Source organism: Heloderma suspectum, chromosome 4 (assembly GCF_057233095.1).
Source record: "Heloderma suspectum isolate Gila_16-S chromosome 4, 16-S_ref, whole genome shotgun sequence".
Lineage (NCBI taxonomy): Eukaryota > Metazoa > Chordata > Lepidosauria > Squamata > Helodermatidae > Heloderma > Heloderma suspectum.
Window position 1 is genome coordinate 170,675,604 of NC_139461.1, and position 20,105 is coordinate 170,695,708.

Sequence of the window (20,105 nt, forward strand, 5' to 3'; positions counted from 1 at the left end):
CTGGCGGCTCCATTCTGGGTTTCAGTCAGAACCCAGTTCTGGGTTCTGACTGAAACCCAGAATGGCTCCAACGCCCCACCAGAATCGGGGCCACCAGCCTCTACTGCATGATACCTCGACCTAACCCATGTTGGTGGGTTAGGTAGCAACGCCTGTCCAAGCAGCCTCGTTCTTACGCAGGCGGGATAGAGTTAAAGGACGAGTTGGCAAGGCCCCGCCCACTTGCCTCGCGTCCAGACGCGGAGGGGCGGGATATTCTACAGCGCGGTTTTGCATTGGTGGCGAAAGCGGCGCGGCTGGGCAGCGACGGTCCTCCATTGGCGGAGGAGGCCACACGGCGGTTTCTCCCACACTCCTTCGTTGCGACGCCTCTCCTCTTAGCGCGAGAATAAACGTGCGATTTGCCTGGCTCGGGGGGGGGGGCGGGTTGGGGAAAGGCGGGGTCTTTCTGGACGCTCTCATTGGCTGGCGTGTGGACAGGGGTGGGCGAAGAGCTGGGCGGTACCATGTTGCCTGCGAGTGTGGGGAGCGCTGGAAGGGCTTGTTGGCGGCGGCGACGGCAGCAGCGCCGGCCGGCCGACCCAGCGAGTGGGTATGGCGCGCGGGCGCCCGTTGGCTGGGTGAGTGGAAGAGTGCACCGGAAGGAGGGGGAGGCGGGCAGCTGAGAGGCGCGGGCAGCAGGGGGAAGCGGTGTCCTGGGCCCGGCTTCCCCCACTGCCGTTGCGCCCCGTCCGTGAAGGGGTCCTCAGACCTATCCATGTGGCAGAAATGGAAGGGGGAAAGACGAGGTTTGGGGGGAGGAACGGCTCGAGCACGGTTTCGCCCACACCTTTCGAGGAGCGGGGGGGCAGCAAGGCGGAGGACGCAGTTACCTCACCGCCCTAATGGGGGGGGGGGTAAAAAATGCCTTGTTCCTCCCCCGTCATGCCGCCTTTGCGGAGGGGGGCAAGTCAGGGGCTCCGTGCTGACGTCTGTTTCCATCACCGAGCACCCTTGCAATGTATGAAGTTCAGAAGACAACAAGTACAAGTTCCCCTGAGCATGTTCAAAGTTCATCCGCACCGCACCGCACCACTGAGGGATTACGTGCTCTTGGGGATTTGTGGAAAGGGCTTCTAGATCGGAAAGTATTACAGGTCGTCAGGAGGAACTGAGCCCTGGCACGTTTTCTTTTCCCCTCGGGAATAAGCAAAGAACTGTGTGTATGGGGACAAACTCCAGGCACTCTGTTTCCCTCGTGTGCCAAAGAGAGGACATGTTGAAGGTTTTTGTACCATTGCTCCAGTTAAAAGCAAAACAAAAAGTGGCGTACAACAAAAATATAAAACAATGGAAAACATAATGAATTAGAAACAGTGATTAAAGATGCAATCCTATGCATGTTTAGACAGGAAAAACGCCTACAACTCCCAGCATCCTCCAGCAGGTTGGGGAATGCTGGGAGTTGCTGGACTTTTTTCTGTCTAAACATGCATAGGATTGCACCCTAAGGCACTGTTACCTATCCAACAGAAATTAAGGATAATGTAAGTCGCCTTGGGTTCCTTGCAAGACAAAAAAAGGTGGGATATAAATGCAATAAATAAATAAAACAACTAAATTAAGAAGCCTGGGAAAGCAGGGCATAATACATAGGCATACGATACAGATGGGAGTCATTTGAATCTCAAAAACTAGTTACATAAATGCTAATTATTGTCGTTAAATTTTTCTTTGGCAGAAGCCTTGTGGTAGCAATATTTCTGGGTCAAGTGTGATAAGCTGTGATGTACACACAGTACAAGAAGCAACTATTACTCCACTGAAATATTATTGTAATTCCACGAGATCTAGAAGCTTTTGTGTTTAGGGAATGGGATTATATATTTTGTCATGAACTGCTGTAAATATGTGTGAGTGCTATTATTATTATTATTAATTTCATTTCCCATCTCCAAGAAGAGTTCATTGCTCTCTGGGCAGTTCACAACAATGCTATAGAGAAATCATGTCAGAAATCTTCCCATCTCTATTTAAAATGGTAACCGCTAATTTTGGTTCCATTGACGTGCGCATAATAGTTTCTAATCTGATCTATTTACTGCTTGTGTGTGGAAATTTAATCTTACTAGTCTTCTACACTGAGGAAATTCTGTACCCCGCACAATAGTTCTCCAGTCATAGCTATTTCTCCCATTTAATTTTTCACTCTTGCCCCACATTATATCTTAAGGGCTGGTTCATACATGTATGTTCATCACTTGTTATCTGCAACATCAAATAATGACTTGCAAAAGTAAATGGGTCATAATGGCCCCTGTGGTTTTCAGCTGAGTCTTTTCACACATCCAGCTGCCCACCACCAAATGTACAGTAATCACTTACTGATAAACCATGTTATGCATATAGATGTGTGATGAATCTCTCTGCCATCTTTATCTAGTTTTTAAGGCTATAGACATGTCAATTATAAATGGATCTTATTTGGTGGGTTTGGTGCTAATTCATGGAAGTGAATGGGTACTCTTGCTAAGGACTCATGAAAAATGATGACCCAAAGGACAGAACTAATTACTCCTGGTGGGCTTGTGGTCACATTTGCAATGTTGAGGAAAGTGTTGTCTGCCCTGCCACAAAACTGCCAGGTGATGGGGCTATTCACAGAGTGAATGAGCAGAAAAAAACACTGTTAACGTTTGGAAGACTTTATTCAAAAACGTTAAGCTCAGGTATAAATATTTTTGTTTATTACATTTATATCCCACCATTCTTCATCATGGAATTCGAAGTGGCTCTACATGTGGTTCCCAGGTGGTCTCCCTTCCAAGCATGGACCAGATCCAAACCTGCTTAGCTTCAGCAAGGTGGCTGCCTCATGTGCCTTTAGACTATGCCCTGGTCTGAGTGTAAATAGAAACTCATGCTTGAGGGCACAAAACCCCCAGTGATTATAACTTTTATTTGGGGAGGGGAGAGCTGCAGAATCACTCGCTCGACACACATACACCCCCCCCCCCAGGGCAGCACTCATTCACATTTGGGGCGGGGGGAGCTACAGAATCCTCCCTCTACTCACCCACACACATGCACACATGCTTGAGGAGAGCAATAAAAAAGGTTTTCCCGAACTTACTGGATGATTGGCTGCAGTAAAAGTTGAGCACACTGCAATTAAAAGTTCACCAGTCACCCCAGGAGTTGCAGCTGTCACTGCCAAACCAACAGTAAAATAGTAAGGGCTGCTGCTTTTCCAGCTGTCATGAAGCACTAATGTGGTTCCCAGACATATTCCTTCTAGTAAGAACTTGTTGGAAGACGGGGAGATTTAAGAACGCAATATGCTTGCTCTGGGATGGATATGTCTTTAGGAAGCCGGAAGTTCATTTGAGGAAGAGGAACTGGGATGCCGGTTGCTGGAATGGGCAGCTGCAGTTGCTGCTGAAGGCAAAGCGGAGGAGGAGGAGCAAATGTAGAATGGAGGATGTGATGTTGAGCAGTGAGCTGTGGAGGCAGGAACCACAGCAGCTACAACAGCTAGCCATGAAGATGGACCAAAAGGAGAAGGAGACGCTGGAGTAGTAATGGTAGTGGCTGGACTGGGATGCAAGGGTCTGGTGGACACATTAGGGAGACTTGGAGGGTGCAGGTGCACCTGCGGGCACCACATTTTCAATCCCAGCAGCTGCTTTACGTCGACATGCTCTTCTACTTGCAGCTCCATTCACACAATCAAAGGCATCCGGCAGTCACTGTTTTCCTGTAAGATTATTCAGAAGTACATTTCATGAAGACCATTCATGTGTACAGAAGCACTCAAGAAAGGCAGAAAAGTGTATCTCCATTCCTACTCAGTTTATCTTCACTGCATGGAAGTGCTGGAGGGTTCATACTTTTTGTTGACAGTTCACCCTGAGAGTTATCTGTGAAAGATTCGGCAGCAGTTCTGAATGCCATGGGAAAGCTATGTTAAAATGTATTACTTCGTACTGTTTTAAAGCACAGAGGTTAATAACCATGATATGAGAATGGATGCATTTCTTAATCCATAAACATCCTGAAAAGAGTGTGGCAAAGGCATAAGTACTATCTATCTGTTGCTTTCCACTTCTGTTCTTAATCTCATCAGACTTTAAAATTTGTGTATTTTCTCTCACTTCTGCTTCCTCTTTCTCCCTGTCCCTCTTTAACTGTATTATTTCTGCTATGCTAGTCCATACATTATTATGAGAGCAGATAGTTTTGCTGTAATTTTCAAAACAGTTATTGTCCAACTCCTTTTGTACTGTAAGCTTAGTGTAGATTGTTTGGAAGGGATGTGCATTTTTCCCTAAATTTTAATATAGATCTAATCTCATCTACACAAACCTTCTGCTCTTAGGAATTGCCAATATTAGATCCCTCAATAAAGCTCTGTAGAAATTAGATAGGTTTGGGAGGAAGAGACCTGGTACATTGCCGCTGGTGGTATTTGGCTGGAACACACACATCTTGTGTTACCGTCCTGGTGAGAAGTAAAATACTGCAAGGTTTGGATCTCTTTAAGGAGATGTGCAAAACTTAACATGTCTTTATTTAAAGGGGTGAAATGTTACTTGAAAGATACCACAAAATGAGGACTGTAGCTGAAATCCATTATAAAATGCACATAGGAGCTCTGCAAAGGGTAATGTGTTATTTGTCCAGTAGTATTCAACTCGAATAAGTCTAGCAGTTTCATTTTCCTTGGCTTCCATTCCAGTGCCTCATGTTTATCACAAGGGGCATCTATTATTTCCCATTTGCCCACAAACCATTGGTTATATAAAAATATAATTATTATGTATGCAGCATAATTGATGTATGTGGTACATTACAGAGCAACCTAAGTAGGTGTAGCATTGTAAGCTGCCTGTATGGGGATCACTTGGAAACTGCTTTGAGTTCCTTAGAGAAAGACCAGGGTATAAGTGTAATTCAGTAAATAACAAGGTGGTGTTGCAAAGAGCTTACAATCTGAATTTTGCTGGGGTGGGGAGGTGATGAGAGATGGGTGAGTACAACGTGTATGACTTAATTTAAAGAGGTTTGGAGCTTTGAAATAGAAAACACTACTAATGGGAATTGGATGGCTCTGGTTGGTGTAAACAGGCATCACCATACTCTTGCATAGTCTGTCTTGCAGTTGACTGATAGCTTGTATCTGCAGTGTCTGAAAATGATATTGCGTCAGAAAGCTGTGTAGCATACCTAGATCTACAGCCTGCACACTGTTACTTTTTGGACATGATAAACTAGTGTTACCATCTCTCTGGACTTTTGGGACACTTATTTGTAACACCTGAAGCTGCTGTGTCATCTCACAGAGCTGCAAAATCATTTGTTCATTAAACTGGCTCAGCTTTCTAATTATGTCCCTATTTGAAGTAGGGGAATACTTCAGTTACTGGTGGAAGTCTCTCTTTGCTCAGGAATAGCACTGAGCTGAAAGTATCTCTGAAGTTTTGCTCAGTCAGGCCATGGAGCTCACCAAAGCCTTGCAGTTTAGTTCAAAGCCTTGAACTAGCTTAGGGGCTGCATGGCTTCCTAGAGCCTGTGCAAATTTCAACCTGAAAATTCAAAACTTACCACAAAATCAGTTCTAGTCTACTCTAGAGTAATTTACTGCATTTCTTGTGCAAGAGAACTATAAAACTGAACAGCTTTATATGGTTTTTAGAGTAGCCCCAAACTAAACTTATTGATTGATCTTGCAATATGGCACAGGTTAGATAAACTCTTCATACAGCTTTCCACCCACAGTAGGAACCTTTGGAGCAAAAGGTCTTAGGGCACAATCCTATGGGGATAGGTGGCTGCCTCCGAACTTGGAGGCGATTGCCTATCCAATGCAGTGCAGGAGAAGCACGGAGGGGATCGTTCCCTCCACGCTTCTCCTGCCCTGCACTTGCGGCTAGACTGCTGATTTCGGCTGTCAAGCCATGGGAAGGTGGGGTGGGGGAGGAGGCTGCTGGATGACACATAGGCTGTGTTGTACCGGCATTTCCACCCGTCCCAGACGCTCCGTTTTGGCCACTCTGTGCTCTTCTTCAGCTTGCGGGGCTGTTCCTTGCTGTCTGTGAGGCAGGACAGGGAAGGTTGGTTCCTGGAAAACCAGATATCCTATGGCCGTCTAGCCACTGACTAGCAGCCATAGGATAGTTCCCTTAATGTCTCTCTTGTGTCCTCAAGGTTGGCTTGTTTATTTTAATGGCTGTGTGTTGAGTGGGCGTGGCTCTAAGAGTTCTAGGCCAGTGGACAGGGGATTCCATAGTTCAGATTGGTGATGGTGTGTGTGTGTGTGTATATATACAATCTTCCCTAAGTAAGTTGGAGATCCCGAAAATGAAAATCAAGGGGCTATTTAGGTTGAAAATGCCTTGTGTGGGGGGAGGTGAAGGTTGTAAACATTCCAAATACTAAGGGAGAATGAGAGAAACTTTTCTCTTTCATAATACTAGAACTTAAGGTCATTCAGTTCTCCATATCGCACAATAAATCTCTAGTGATCAGGGACTAGAGGGATAGATCCAGACTAAGTTGGTCATGCTTTTGTCCATATGAAATCAATGTGGCTTAAGTTAGTCATTATGAACTTGTCCCATTGATTTGAATGAGACTAAAGCATGATGGAGGGAGCAACCCTATGGCTGCTAATCAGCGGCTATATGGCCATAGGATATGTTGGTTTCCAGGAACTGACCTCCAAGCCCGCGCTCTGAGGTCATTTCCCAGAGAACTGACCTTCCGCCCTCCCATGCTGCCTTGTAGGCAGCTCGGAACGGCTCTGCACTCAGAAAAGTCCCATGTTCCGTGCTTGGAAGAGCAGCATGGAGTGGCCAAAATGGGGTGTTCTGGGGGGACGTTCCGGGGCAGGGAAGGTGGAAATGCTAGTCCGGCAGCTGCTTCCCCTACTCCACCTTCCTGCGGCTAGACAGCCGAAATGGGCTGTCTAGTCGCAAATGCAGGGCAGCTGAAGTGCGGAGGGGACAATCCCCTCTGCGCTTCTCCTACCCTGCATTGGATAGGCTGTCGCTCCTGAGTTTGGAGGTGGCCACCTATCCCCATAGGATTGCGGCCTAACTTAGTCTGGATCCAACCTCATGTTGTTTTGCTGGGGTGCACAGCAAATGTACTGGAAAACAGCAACTTCCATTTTACAGGTATTGCTGACCATACTGAAGGGTATGGAATTCAACTTTTTTCTGTTAACCTACAGGGGTACCAGAAGATGCAGTTGCAACAGTGGGCCAGTAGGAGTGAAGATTATGAATGAAATCCATCAAGTACTACACCTCTTCTTACTTTGCTTCCTGTAGCCTTTGGAAGAGCAAGTCAGGAGAAAAGGACTGCTTGTCATCATGAAGTTGAAACAACGGGTGGTGCTTCTGGCAATCCTTCTTGTCATCTTTATTTTCACCAAGGTTTTCCTTATAGACAACTTGGATACATCGGCAGCTAATCGTGAGGACCAGCGCGCCTTTCACCGTATGATGGCAAGCCTGCGGGTTGAACTGGATCCTCGACTCGATCACACACTGCAGTCTCCCTGGGAGATTGCAGCCCAGTGGGTGGTGCCACGTGAAGTGTATCCAGAGGAGACACCAGAACTGGGGGCAGTGATGCATGCCATGGCTACAAAAAAGATAATCAAAGCAGACGTAGGCTATAAGGGCACCCAGCTCAAAGCGCTACTCATACTGGAAGGTGGACAGAAGGTAGTCTTCAAACCTAAGAGGTAAAATGCTTGTTAAGTGACTGGATAAAACTATGTTTAGTTTTGCCATTATCAACTTAATGGCTTGCACTTGGGCTTCCCAGAGCAGAATGCCTGACCATCATTCCCCAGTGAAAGGAGTGACAAGTGAAGACAGAACTGGGGAAATGAGCAGCTACTTGCCCACCTGTTACACCATAATGTATAAGCATGGGGGAAATGGGACCTGAGAAGACAATGCTAGTGTCACCTTTCCCATTCTGGCCTCTGATAGATTATGTCCAGCATGGTTCCATTGCTACCGGAGCTATGTGAGAAGCGTCCGCAGGAAAGCAGCTCCCATACCGCTGCTTCTAAGAGAATCGCCTCTCTGGATTGGAATTAGGGCTACACAGTTAGATCACTCAGTTGCTAACAGCTCTGTTGCGAAACTCCCTTATGGGTGGCCATTTTTTTAATTAATCTTTTTATTGTGACTTTAACAAAACATGAAGGGAAAAAAAAGACTGGTCATATGGGTGGCCATATGATTAATTGCAAGGAGACATGACCCAGAAATGGATTGTTCAAATTAGGGCACAATCCTATTGGGATAGATGGCTGCCTCTGAACTCGGAGGTGACTGCCAATGCAGGGCAGGAGCAGCGCGGAGGGGATCGTCCCCTCCGCGCTTCAGCCGCCCTGCATTCGGCTGTCTAGCTGTGGGAATTCAGAGCGGAGGGGCATATGCTGGATGACGCATAGGAAGTGTTGGAACGGCACTTCCGCCCTCCCTGCCCTGGCATGCCTCCAGGAACGCCCCATCTTCGCCACTCTGTGCTCCTCTTCTGAGCTCAGGGCTGTTCCGCGCTGCCTATGAGGCAGCGCAGGAGGAGGTGAAGGTTGGTTCTCAGGTAACCGACCTCACAGCACGAGCTCCGGGGTTGGTTCCTGGGAACCGACCTATCCTATGGCCATCTAGCCCCTGATTAGTGGCCGTAGGATTGCGGCCTTAAGTTATTTGCCTTCTTAATCTTGGGATGTTGCAGAAGCCCTGCTTGCTTGGGTTTTGCTTCTATAACTTGGAGGAAAAATTCAACAGAATGTCCTCGATTGTACCTTTTGTCACAATGTTTAGATATGCCAGAGACTACGTGGTAGAAGGGGAGCCGTATGCTGGGTATGACAGACACAATGCAGAGGTGGCAGCCTTCCATCTGGACAGGTACATAAACGCTGAATTAAAATTCACTCTTTTTGGAGATGTGAAACAGGCCTCTCACCTGCTTCTTTAAAGGCACAATCCTATGGATGTTTAGACAGAAGGAAGTCCTACAACTCCCAGCATTTTCCAGCATGCTGGGAGTTGTAGGCCTTTTCTCTGTCTAAGCATGCATAGGATTGTGCCTTTAATCATGATTTAATGTGACTAACATGTATTCTCTCAAGTGCAAGATATTGAATTGGCTAAAAGTGTGACGAAATAATGGCTTCCCATTACATAGCTAACTCAATTGTGTTGTCCTATTATTTTATTTATATTACAAGTACTACAGGCCTTCATATTTTCTTACATAATTGCATTTCTGAATGTGAGTTTCAAACTATTTCTTTGAGTAGGGCCAAATTACAGCAACTCACACAGGCTGGTTGCATATGGGAAATAAAAATTCCCTCTAGTTGAGCAGGCATGTAAACCTAGGGTAGAAATGATTGACAGGTATAATAGACAAGTAGGCTAGTAAAAAAAAAGTAGACTAGTTACTTTTGTGGACTTGCTTGTAATACTGCACTGGAGCAATAAAATATTGGGGCATGTTCTGAGGGCACATGATGCAGCCACCTTGCTTAAAGTAAGCATGTCTGAATCTGGTCAGTATCTGGATGGAAGACCATCTGGGAACTCCATATATGCTTCTTTGAGTTCCATAGCAGACAGAAGATGGAATATAAATGTACTAAATAAATTAACTAAATCTTCCCCCCATCCTGTCTTGTGTTCCTTTGTTTCCAGACAACCCAGTACTTGGATGTCCCTGTTTCTTGCACATTTAGCCAAGCCTTCTCAGAGAGGAAGTTAAAGTCTCATGCTCGGAATGAAAGCTTGCTCTAAAGCAGTGTCAGGGAAGAACTTACACAGTTTGGGTACAGCCCCGCCATCCCAGATATGGCTGCAATTGCTGGACAATTTGTTTTGCGGCTCAGACCATTTTTCCAGTGTTCTTTAATTGCTTGCCTAATGGCAAGTCCACCATCACTTTGCTCTAACCCTGCTCGGTGAGCTCCTTCCAAGCCATGTAATGGGCATAGTGGCCCAGCATTTGCAATTTAGGCAGTTCTGACATCGTTCAAAATGATCTGTAGTTATCAATCTCTGAGGGTTTAATTTATTGAGGTTTCTTTCTCAAATAAGAAAATGGCACGGGGGGGGGGGTTGCTCCATGCGGCATGTTCTCACGTCTCGTTTCCTTCCTATTCTTTCTTTTCCAAACAGAATCTTAGGTTTCCGACGAGCCCCAATGGTGGTTGGCAGGTTTGTGAATCTCCGCACAGAGATCAAACCCATTGCCACGGAACAGCTGCTCAGCACCTTCCTGACATTAGGTAGGTGACAAAACAAGTGCCATGAAGGCCACCAAAATAAAATTGAATGTAACTTGCAGAAATCAGTCACTAGCTGTCTGGAGAACATGGCAGTTCACAGTACACTTCTGGATTCCTACCATGGGAGACAAGAAATATTGTGTCTGCTTTGGGATTTATTTCACAGATTGCTGCATGGAAAGGATTCTTATCTGACACTGAAGGAATTTTCTTTTGAGAAGCAGTCTTTGCCACATTACTTCTTTCTCTGCTAACTGGGACAGCAGTGTAGCTAGCCTGTGCTCAAATCCTTCAACAGTAATTTCAACAGATTCTTTTGAAGCAGTCATTCATTTTAAAACTGTAGTTCTAAAAGCAACTAAACTCTGCTGTAACAAGCACTAGAAGATCTCTCTCGCACCTCGAGATTCCTGGCCTTGTGTATGAAAAGATATCTGCAAAATGCATTAATTTACATAGTTCAAAGAAAATATCTGTCTCTGCATTCCCCTAGGCTTTGAGTTTATCAGGAATGGAAAACTGTTCTGTTTGCTTGGAGCCTCTTTCCAGAATATTGGGAGGAGAATGGGAGAAGCTGAGTTTTCTCTTGAGCAAGATAGAATTGCTTAATTTATAGTGCAGTCTTACACATGGCTACTCAAACGCAAGTTCCATTGAATTCAGTGGGGTTTACTCCCAGATAAGTGAGTATATGCTCACAGCCTTAAGCTTCTACGTCTGAATGCTTCTCTCCCAGAAAGCTTCTGAATTGCCTCTTAGCATCTAGGAACTTTTAAAATACTAACATCAAGTTGACATGAGATGGCTTTTTTGCTTGTTTCTAAGGTAATAATACTTGCTTCTATGGGAAGTGCTACTATTGCCGGGAAACAGAACCAGCCTGTGCTGAAGGGGACACCATGGAGGGATCGGTCACACTGTGGCTGCCAGACGTTTGGCCTCTTCAGAAGCATCGGCACCCATGGGGCAGGACATACAGGGAAGGCAAATTGGCCAGGTATGGAAGCGTGGTATTCTCTTTGCTGTTTTCATTGGTCAGTCCGGGGAATGGACTGTAATTATAGATGCAATGGGGAATAGCCCATTAACATGAAACTTGTTGCAGACTTCTAATATGATGTATTTTGTATGTGGATGGGATTGTTAGGACCTGAAGGCTTCTCTAGTGGAGAAGATGGGGAGGTGACTCTGACACAGGTGTGCAGTGGACAAAGGGTGCCTGGAAGCAAGGTTGTGAAGGATTTCAAGAGACAATGGGTAATGAAGGCCCATGTTGTTTTCTTGGCAGTTGCTAATTTCTGCCTGTGAACTGTGCTTCTTAGAGCAAATAATGCTCTTGTTAGGGCATTTCTATGCGAATGATGCATGTTAGGGATCAGTCTATTTCCAGTCCATGTCACTTTTGCATGTGTTCACTCATGGATCTATTCATCCCTTTCTGCATTAATCTGTGATTTAAAAAAAAAATTCATGAAAATGCTAAGCCTATTTTGTTTCAAAATACATGTTTTAAAAGTTTCCAGGAGGTGTAGATCAGGTCAGCGTGTATTGGAATTTTTAAAGACCAAATTCCTCAAACATTCCTATTCTACATCCCTTTCTGGAACACCCTCCATTGACTATAATCAGCTCTGTTCATCTTCTGTTATTGCATCTGTAAATGTTGATTCCTGAAAATCTCAATTTTTATTCAGAAGCAACCTAAAATCTTCTCCTGCCATCAAATTCCTTCCTCTTATTTTTGGATTGTGGTTGAAAACTACAGAGAGCTCTTTTGTTCATGATTCAGGGTTTCATGATTCAGGATTTCAGGATGATGGTTTCTCCTTTGTGACTTCCAGATACGTTCGCATACTGGTTCTTCCATGCCAGTTCTCTTCCAGAAATATTACTTCCCCTTGTAAAAACAGAACCTAATATTGGGTTTAGAATATTGGCATTCACATTGACCCTTAGGCAAAATAAGGAAATTCATTCACTTTTTGTGGATTTGTATTAGCTAATTAAGAGTGCAGATTCCGATTTGTTGGGGGTGGGGGTGCATGGAATTAATCGCCCGGATTGTAATGTGGAAATGTGGTAAGTAGCTGTGGGAAAAGGGCAAGCCAGTAAGTAAGACAATTAGTTTGCATAACCAGGGTGTATGCTGGTGGGTATATCAGTTTGCTTTCAGTTTGAAACCAAACTGATAACTCTGCCATCTCTTGCTCTGGGTGTTTACCAAGTAGGCTTTGAGCCCATCTTACTTTATGTCTTTCTGTAGATAACCCTAGTAATTCATAATGAAGCAGAAGATACACATTTAAATGTAGAAGCTTGGAGGTTATAAAGGTTTGAACCCTTTTTTCAAATTATGCAGGTCTCTCTTTAAAACCTCTGATGATGTGTAGTCATATTGTAAATCTTAAAGATCATGAAAGCTTTGACTCAGATTCTTCATGTCTACTTGCAGGTGGGAATATGATGAGAGCTACTGTGATGCTATAAAGAAGACCTCACCCTATGATTCAGGCCCACGGCTCCTCGACATCATAGATACAGCCATCTTTGACTATTTGATTGGGAACGCTGACCGACATCATTATGAAAGCTTTCAGGATGATGAAGGTGCCAGCATGCTTATTCTGCTCGACAATGCCAAAAGGTAGGAGATGTGTTAACATCTATGCAAATTCTCTAAAGAAAACAATGACCATGAGATTACAATTGGTTTGTCTTGATTATCACTCTGCTATGGCCTATCCATAGGGAGAGCGAACTAACAGTGAAATTTTGTAAGCAATTAAGCACATTCTGTTAATTCCAATACATGTAATTTACTTTAGTGTGTTTGTGGGTTAATTTAAGCGGCAAGGGTTCCATAAACACTTCAAATTCTTACTTAGATTTTGGGGGAGAGGTAGCATTTGCCAGAGGACTTGCCTGATTGGTGTTGTTTTGTCTTTCAGTTTTGGGAACCCTTCCCTGGATGAGAGAAGCATTCTTGCACCTCTTTATCAGTGCTGCATGTGAGTATAAAACAAAGAAGCTACTGATCTTATTTGTATACAGCTTGCAAATCTTAGAAATAAAATTGATAGTGATTAACACCATCCCCACTCTAAGCATCCTGGAAGTGTGCATGTCTGACAGTTAATCCTGTGCCACTTCAGAGCATTGAGATAATAGTTAGGCTGTTTAATACAAAGACACATGCGTTGTAGAATCTAGATCAAGTGGTTCTGGAAGTTCTGTTTGGGATTGAGATTCTGGCTGCATGTAAAACTTATCACATCAAAGGTAGCCACTCCTCTGAACTCTTAGAACAATACATTGCAAAGGGAAAGTCCGCTCAGTGGAAATGCTGATCCAGTGTGCGGCTGCTGTGAAAAAGGCAAATTCCATTTTAGTCATAATTAGGAAAGGAATTGAAAATAAAACTGCCAATATCATACGGCCCTTACACAAACCTATGATGTGACTGCACTTGGAATACTGCATACAGTTCTGGTCACTGCATTTCAGAAAGAATATTGTAGTTTTGGAAAAGGTGCAGAAAAGGGCAACCAAAATGATCAAGGGGCTGGAGCAACTCCCCTGTGAGAAAAGGTAACAATGTCTGGGACTGTTTAGCTTAAATAAAAGGCAAATAAGGTGAGACATGTAAGAGGTGCACAAAATTAGGCATGGTATGGAGAAAGTGGATGGGGAGACATTTTTCTCCTTCTGTTATAATACTAGAACCTGGGGTCACCAAATGAGGCTGAGCGGTGCGGAATTCAGGACAGATAAAAGGAAGCACTTCATATAGCACATAATTAAACTACAGAATTTGCAACCACATGATGTAGTGATGGCTACCAATTTCGATGGTTTTAAAAGGGGATTAGACAAATTCATAGAGGATAAGGCTATCCATGGCTACTAGTTACGATGGTGATAAGCTACCCCTAGTATCAGAGGCAGTATGCCTCTGTATACCATTTTGTGGGGAAAATGAGTGGGAGGGTGCTTTGGCACACATGTCCGGCTTATGGGTTCCTGCAGGCAGCTGGTTGGCCACTGTGTAAACAGAATGCTGGACTAGAAGGACCATTGTTCTGATCCAGCTTGGCTCTTATGTTCTTATACAGCAAGCCTAGATAAACACTGGGTAGAGAAAGACATCCAGCATCTCTTTAATGTCTGCTTGTCTCTGAGCCTGGCCTACACATATTTGCTTTTTACATGAAGAGAGTAAAAAGGGGTGTGTGGGGGAGGCAGATGTTGTTGGACTGCAACTCCCATCAGCCCTAGCCAGCATAGTCAATGGTGAGGGATGATGGGAGTTGCAGTTCAACAAACATCTGGAGGCCCACACATGCCCCAACCCTGGTGTAACAAGTTGCCAAGCTCTAGGCTTCCACGTGAGCTATTCACGTTACTTAGGGTTTAAGCTTCTCATGAGGGAAGCAAGGAAGCAACTGCAGGGAGGGGAAAAGAGGATGGATAAAAGAAGTGCCACAACAAGGAGGCTGAGTGGACTCACAGTTCAGGAACTTTTCAGAGGTATGTCAGGGTTTTCCTTGGCTGGAAAAAGATAACTTCAGATTCCTAGTTACTCTTGTCAAACCTCTAGGTGCCCAGGCAATCCTGCATTTATATTTATAGTCCTGCATTAACTGTATCAGGTATATGATCTGCTACATTTGACTACTTATATCCAGGGTTGGTAATCTTCTAAATGTCTGTATGAGCAGAATTTAGCACTTAATCTGGTTAGAATTGGACAGCAGTCACAGATTCCTAAGTATCTTATTTTCAGTCTTCATTGCTGTGGATATACATTTGAAAACCTGCAGAGAATGTCTGCGATGGGCTCCAGTATCCCATTCTTTGTATGGCTCCTGGACATTTTTTTCATAGCCTCCAGTCATTATGCTTTGCCCGTACTCCCTCCTTTTATTGCTTAACCTACCACTTCCCTCATGGCCCTTGCACTACTCCTTACTGGATGGCTTTAAAAAGGGGTTGGACAAATTCCTGGGGAAAAAAGCTATCAATGGCCACTAGTCTTGATGGCTATGTGCTACCTCCAGTACCAGAGGCAGTGAGCCTATTTACACCAGATGCTGGGGAACATGGGTGGGAGGGAGCTGTTGCGCTCATGCCCTGCTTGTGGGTTCCCAGTGGACAGCTGGTTGGTCACAGTGTGAACAGAATGCTGGACTAGATGGACCCTTGGTCTGATCCAGCAGGGCTCTTCTTATGTTCTTATTGGGAAAAGAATCCCCACTGTACAAAAACATAATTATGCTTTCCAATTGACCAACTTTATGCAAAATAAATATGTGTATAGATTATTTGCTTAATTCATTTTTGCATAGAATGTATGTATTTATCTCATTGGTATCCTGCCTTTTCTTCAAGGAGGATTTTATCTTCTCAGGTTTCTTGTGGGATTAGGCTAGGCTGAGAAATAGTGACAGATCTGAGGTCATCCAATGAGCTTCATGGCTGAACCCAGGTCTCCCCACTCTTAAGTCCAACACTTTACCCGCTTCTTTGTTGTAATTGTTTTCTGGTCAAATATGAACAACTCTGTCCATAGTTCTATCTGGTGCAAAAAAAATTATGGTCCTATGAAGAGCCTGTGTGGACAGGCCCAAACAGGTTGACTCTGTGTCCCTCATCCTGATGTCTGCAGTGCAAATGTGGTTTTGTCACACATGCTTTCTTTTCTTTGCAGCATCCGAGTCTCCACTTGGAACAGGTTGAACTACTTGAAGAATGGAGTGCTGAAGTCTGCCTTAAAAACTGCCATGTCACATGACCCTATCTCACCTGTGTTGTCTGCCTCTCATATGGATGCCCTGGACCAACGACTCTTAAACATCTTGGCTACAGTAAAGCAATGTACAGACCAGTTTGGGCCAGACATTGTGCTGGTAGAAGATAGGATGACACTTTCCCATTTGTAGCTTTAACATATATTGGTTGGGATTCTTCCTTCCTTCCTTTCTTTTTTTTACAAATAAACGATAGAAAAACAGCACAATTGGTTCTGTGTGGCTGTGGGCAGGATGGACTGGAACTGGAACACTAGATTTCCTGCATTGGAGGAGAAAATAACAGTGATTTGAAAACTCTGCTGAAGTCAAGGAACTGGCCCTCAGGTAGTCCTGTATCTTTTTTTGTATGTCCATTGCTGGCAGTGGATGTTGCACTGGGAGCTCTCCTGGGATTCCTTGAGAAGAAATGGGAATTGAGCCACCAATACAGACTGGTTCTAGAGAAGAGCCATAGTCCCCTCACCTACTCCAAATATAATCTTAAGATTTTAGTCCAATTCAGGGTTGTAAAGAATAGGCTATCCAGGCATCCATGCTGGGTACCTAAAAAGAGAACAGCAGGGCAAATACAACTGTTGAAGAGATAGTGTCTCTTGTGAGACACACACGTACACCAGCCAACTTTGGCTGAAATTTTCTCAAGAGCTCTGTGAAGGAACGTGCGATTGTCAGCTGTGTTCAGCTCAACCCTTCAATTCTAAAATTCTGAGAAGAAAGACTATTTTATTTTGTTATTGAAATCTATACTCCATCTACAAGGCTGAATATTTTCAGGTTTGCATGATGCTGCAAAGACCCAGCCAGTCATCAATATTAGAGAATATGTGTAAGCCATTGCTGTGTTCCCACATGCAAGAGTCCTTGCTGCCTTGAATTAAATGATATTCCATTAATACCGAATTTTTAAAAAGTGGTGCAGATACAATTGAACCAAATCATTCTTCTAAAGAGGAGGGAAGGGTTGAGCCCATTCGTTATGTCCTCTCCATATTGATGGCCTTTCATGAGTTCAGTTTGTTGCTGAACTTTGCAGATAATTTAAAAGATGGATGCTACCAGTGTCTGAGAAGTAGAAATCTTTCTGATTGGTGTGTCGTTTCTTCTATAATGCAGTCATAGGTGCCATGCTACAGGATATACTTGTGGGATTCTGTAATTTTTTAGGGCTGAGCTGAACTTACAAGCATCTTCAGTATGCCTTTTCCAACTGGCATAGTGTTTCTCTTTTTAAATCCAAATTGTGATCCAGTGGCTTTGTGACCATAAGCCTGGAATTGTAGCTTGTTTCTAGCTTCAGGAAATGTTAGGTGTGTCTATGTTTTGAATGATAAAGCTGATAGTCCTGGAAAGGACGCCCTCCACCATATTGGAGAGAAATTGTGGAAGCTTATTCCATGTGTCAATTCTGACTTGTAGCACTCTAATGCGTTAGTCACCAAATTTGATCAGAGACCTCAACAGCGGTCTGTGATAGATTAATGTTCCTGAAATGGATACCTGGGATGCCATTTAAGATGAATTTAAAGACAGGGTCCAAATGTCAGCTCTCTAGCAGATTCCCCCCCCCCCCCATCAGTTTGGGCAAAAAATGCAGCTTCTTCCTTCAGAAATGGAACAGGCAGGGCCTTGGAGCACACAGACCCAATAATTTTTTACTTCTATTTCAGTGATCCCCCTGAACATTTGAAGGCATATGTTCTCTGTCTGTGCCAGCAATTGTGATACTAATCTAAACAACAGTAACATGAAGCCCTTTTATAGCAAGCTAGCTACTTGAGCAAAAAGAATGTTTACTGTTGAGTTGGTTTCTGTCAAGCTGGCTTCAGCTAAGTATCTTGAGTTACAATAGGAGATAATCAGTTGGCAGTTGCTACCATGAGGATCATTGGCTACAAACATCTTACAGAAATTTAACATGAAGCTATGATCAGGTCAGGTGCTTAGGTTAAATTATTTGGATACATCAAAAGCCTGCTATCACAACTAATATTGCATCCAGAACTGGAATAGATGCTATTTGTGAGGATGCATATTGGTTGAGATTCTCGAGTTGTCTCCATTTTCCCCTTATCCTTACACAGGCAGCTGCATGCCAGTATGAGACAACTTGATCCAAGGTGGTTAAAAGATGCTAATTTCAGTAATGGACATAGAAGTAGCTTTGAAGTACAGAAATATTTGAAAGAGGTACCTCTGTGTCTGGATTGGCAAGTAGGCTGGAAGAAACATGTAAGCTTCTATTTTGGCATCTAATGAACTGGAACTGTCACTTAATTAAAAAAAGAAACTAATTTATTAAGAAGGTAACTTATTTGCATGGCAGCTGAAGCAGAATGCTTGAGAATTACACCTCTTGGAGCTGCCAGAGAGTTGCCCTGGGGAGTGGCCACAAATGGAAGCTGTCGGGAGAAGAGAAAACATAATGTAATCTCAACCATGTTATGTGTTTCCCCAGGGTCAGACTCTGCATAAATATTATGTGAATAAAGATTTTAATAAAACAAGGGTGGATTTGTTATTTCAATTTCTAACTAATACCATGTTTGTTTCGTAGCTCAACAAAATCTTTGCTTTCTTGGGGTATGGATGGACAACATAGACAGTGCACAGGCTAAATCTGGCCCTTCTGAAGTTAACTTTAGTAGTATGGGAGCTAGGGCCTTTTGGCTTCTTCACATGCTAGCGTTGTCTCAGTTCCTGGGAGGAATGATGCTGGCCTAGGAAGCATTAGGGGTTCTGGGCTTGAACTGGAAACCTCAGACTCTGGTAGTGATCTAGGCTAGTGAGCTACTGCAGTACTGTGCTCAGAGCCCACCTTGGGCACAGAAGAGAATAAGGATCTGTAACAGGCTGTACATTCAATCAGACTACAAGGGAGGGAGAGAAGAGAAGCAGGGCCAGTGAACTGGTGCTGTTGAGAGACCATCTCTTTTCTCCTATCCCTGAACTGTTTCTATTCCAGCATGATGTTATCCAAGAACTCTGTAACTTTAAGAACTGATACCTGAGTTACTCCTTCATGGATCACTGCCTTGTTGTGGCGAAGGGGCTTGCGTAACTCAGTGAAGCCATAAGCTATGCCGTGCAGGGCCACCCAAGACGGACAGGTCATGGCGGAGAGTTCTGACAATATGTGGTCCACTGGAGAAGGAAATGGCAACCCGCTCCAATATTCCTGCCAAGAAAACCCCATGGAACGTATCACAAGGCTAAAAGATATGACGCTGGAAGATGAGCCCCTCAGGTAAGAAGGTGTCCAATATACTACTGGGGAAGAGCAGAGGGAATTTCCAAGTAGCGCCAGAAAGAGTGAAGCGGCTGGGCCAAAGCCGAAAGGACACTCGGCTGTGGATGTGTCTGGTGGTGAAAAGAAAATCCGATGCTGTAAAGAACAATATTGTTTAGGAACCTGGAATGTAAGATCAATGAATCCACGTAAGCTGGAGGTGGTCAAACATGAGATGGCAAGATTGAACATCGACATCTTGGGAATCAGTGAACTAAAATGGACAAGCATGGGCGAATTTAATTCAGGTGACCATCATATCTACTATTGTGGGCAAGAATCCCTTAGAAGAAATGGAGTAGCACTCATAGTCAACAAAAGGGTGGGAAAAGCAGTATTGGGGTACAATCTCAAAAACGATAGAATGATCTCAGTATGAATCCACGGCAAACCATTCAACATCACAGTAATTCAAGTCTATGCCCCAACCACTGAGGCTGAAGAAGCTGAGGTTGATCGGTTCTGTGAAGACCTACAACAACTTCTAGAACTAACACACAAAAAAGATGTCCTTTTCATCATAGGGGATTGGAATGCTAAAGTAGGAAGTCAAGAAATCACCGGGATAACAGGCAAGCATGACCTTGGTATACAAAATGAAGCAGGACAAAGGCTAATAGAGTTTTGCCAAGAGAACATGCTGATGATAGCAAACGCTCTTTTCCAACAGCACAAGAGGCGACTTTACACATGGACATTACCAGATGGTCAATAT

At 44.0% G+C, this 20,105-nt stretch overlaps 1 protein-coding gene across 1 annotated transcript; it reads left to right on the plus strand.

Annotated features, from left to right (window-relative positions):
- The first annotated feature begins 517 nt into the window (after positions 1-517).
- Positions 518-18,608, plus strand: FAM20B (FAM20B glycosaminoglycan xylosylkinase). Its single transcript, XM_084851239.1, has 8 exons — positions 518-620; positions 7,214-7,732; positions 8,829-8,915; positions 10,185-10,294; positions 11,120-11,291; positions 12,747-12,938; positions 13,243-13,302; positions 16,002-18,608. Exons 2-8 carry the CDS (start codon positions 7,356-7,358, stop codon positions 16,231-16,233), a joined length of 1,230 nt encoding a protein of 409 aa, XP_084707365.1. The 5' UTR covers positions 518-620; positions 7,214-7,355; the 3' UTR covers positions 16,234-18,608.
- Positions 18,609-20,105: the final 1,497 nt, after the last annotated feature.

Bases quoted from the DNA above. Each gene is read 5' to 3' on its own strand.
- FAM20B (XM_084851239.1), top strand. From the start codon at position 7,356: ATGAAGTTGAAACAACGGGTGGTGCTTCTGGCAATCCTTCTTGTCATC. The intron at 7,733-8,828 runs GTAAAATGCTTG...CACAATGTTTAG, and splicing joins GTAGTCTTCAAACCTAAGAG to ATATGCCAGAGACTACGTGG. The intron at 11,292-12,746 runs GTATGGAAGCGT...GTCTACTTGCAG, and splicing joins AGGGAAGGCAAATTGGCCAG to GTGGGAATATGATGAGAGCT.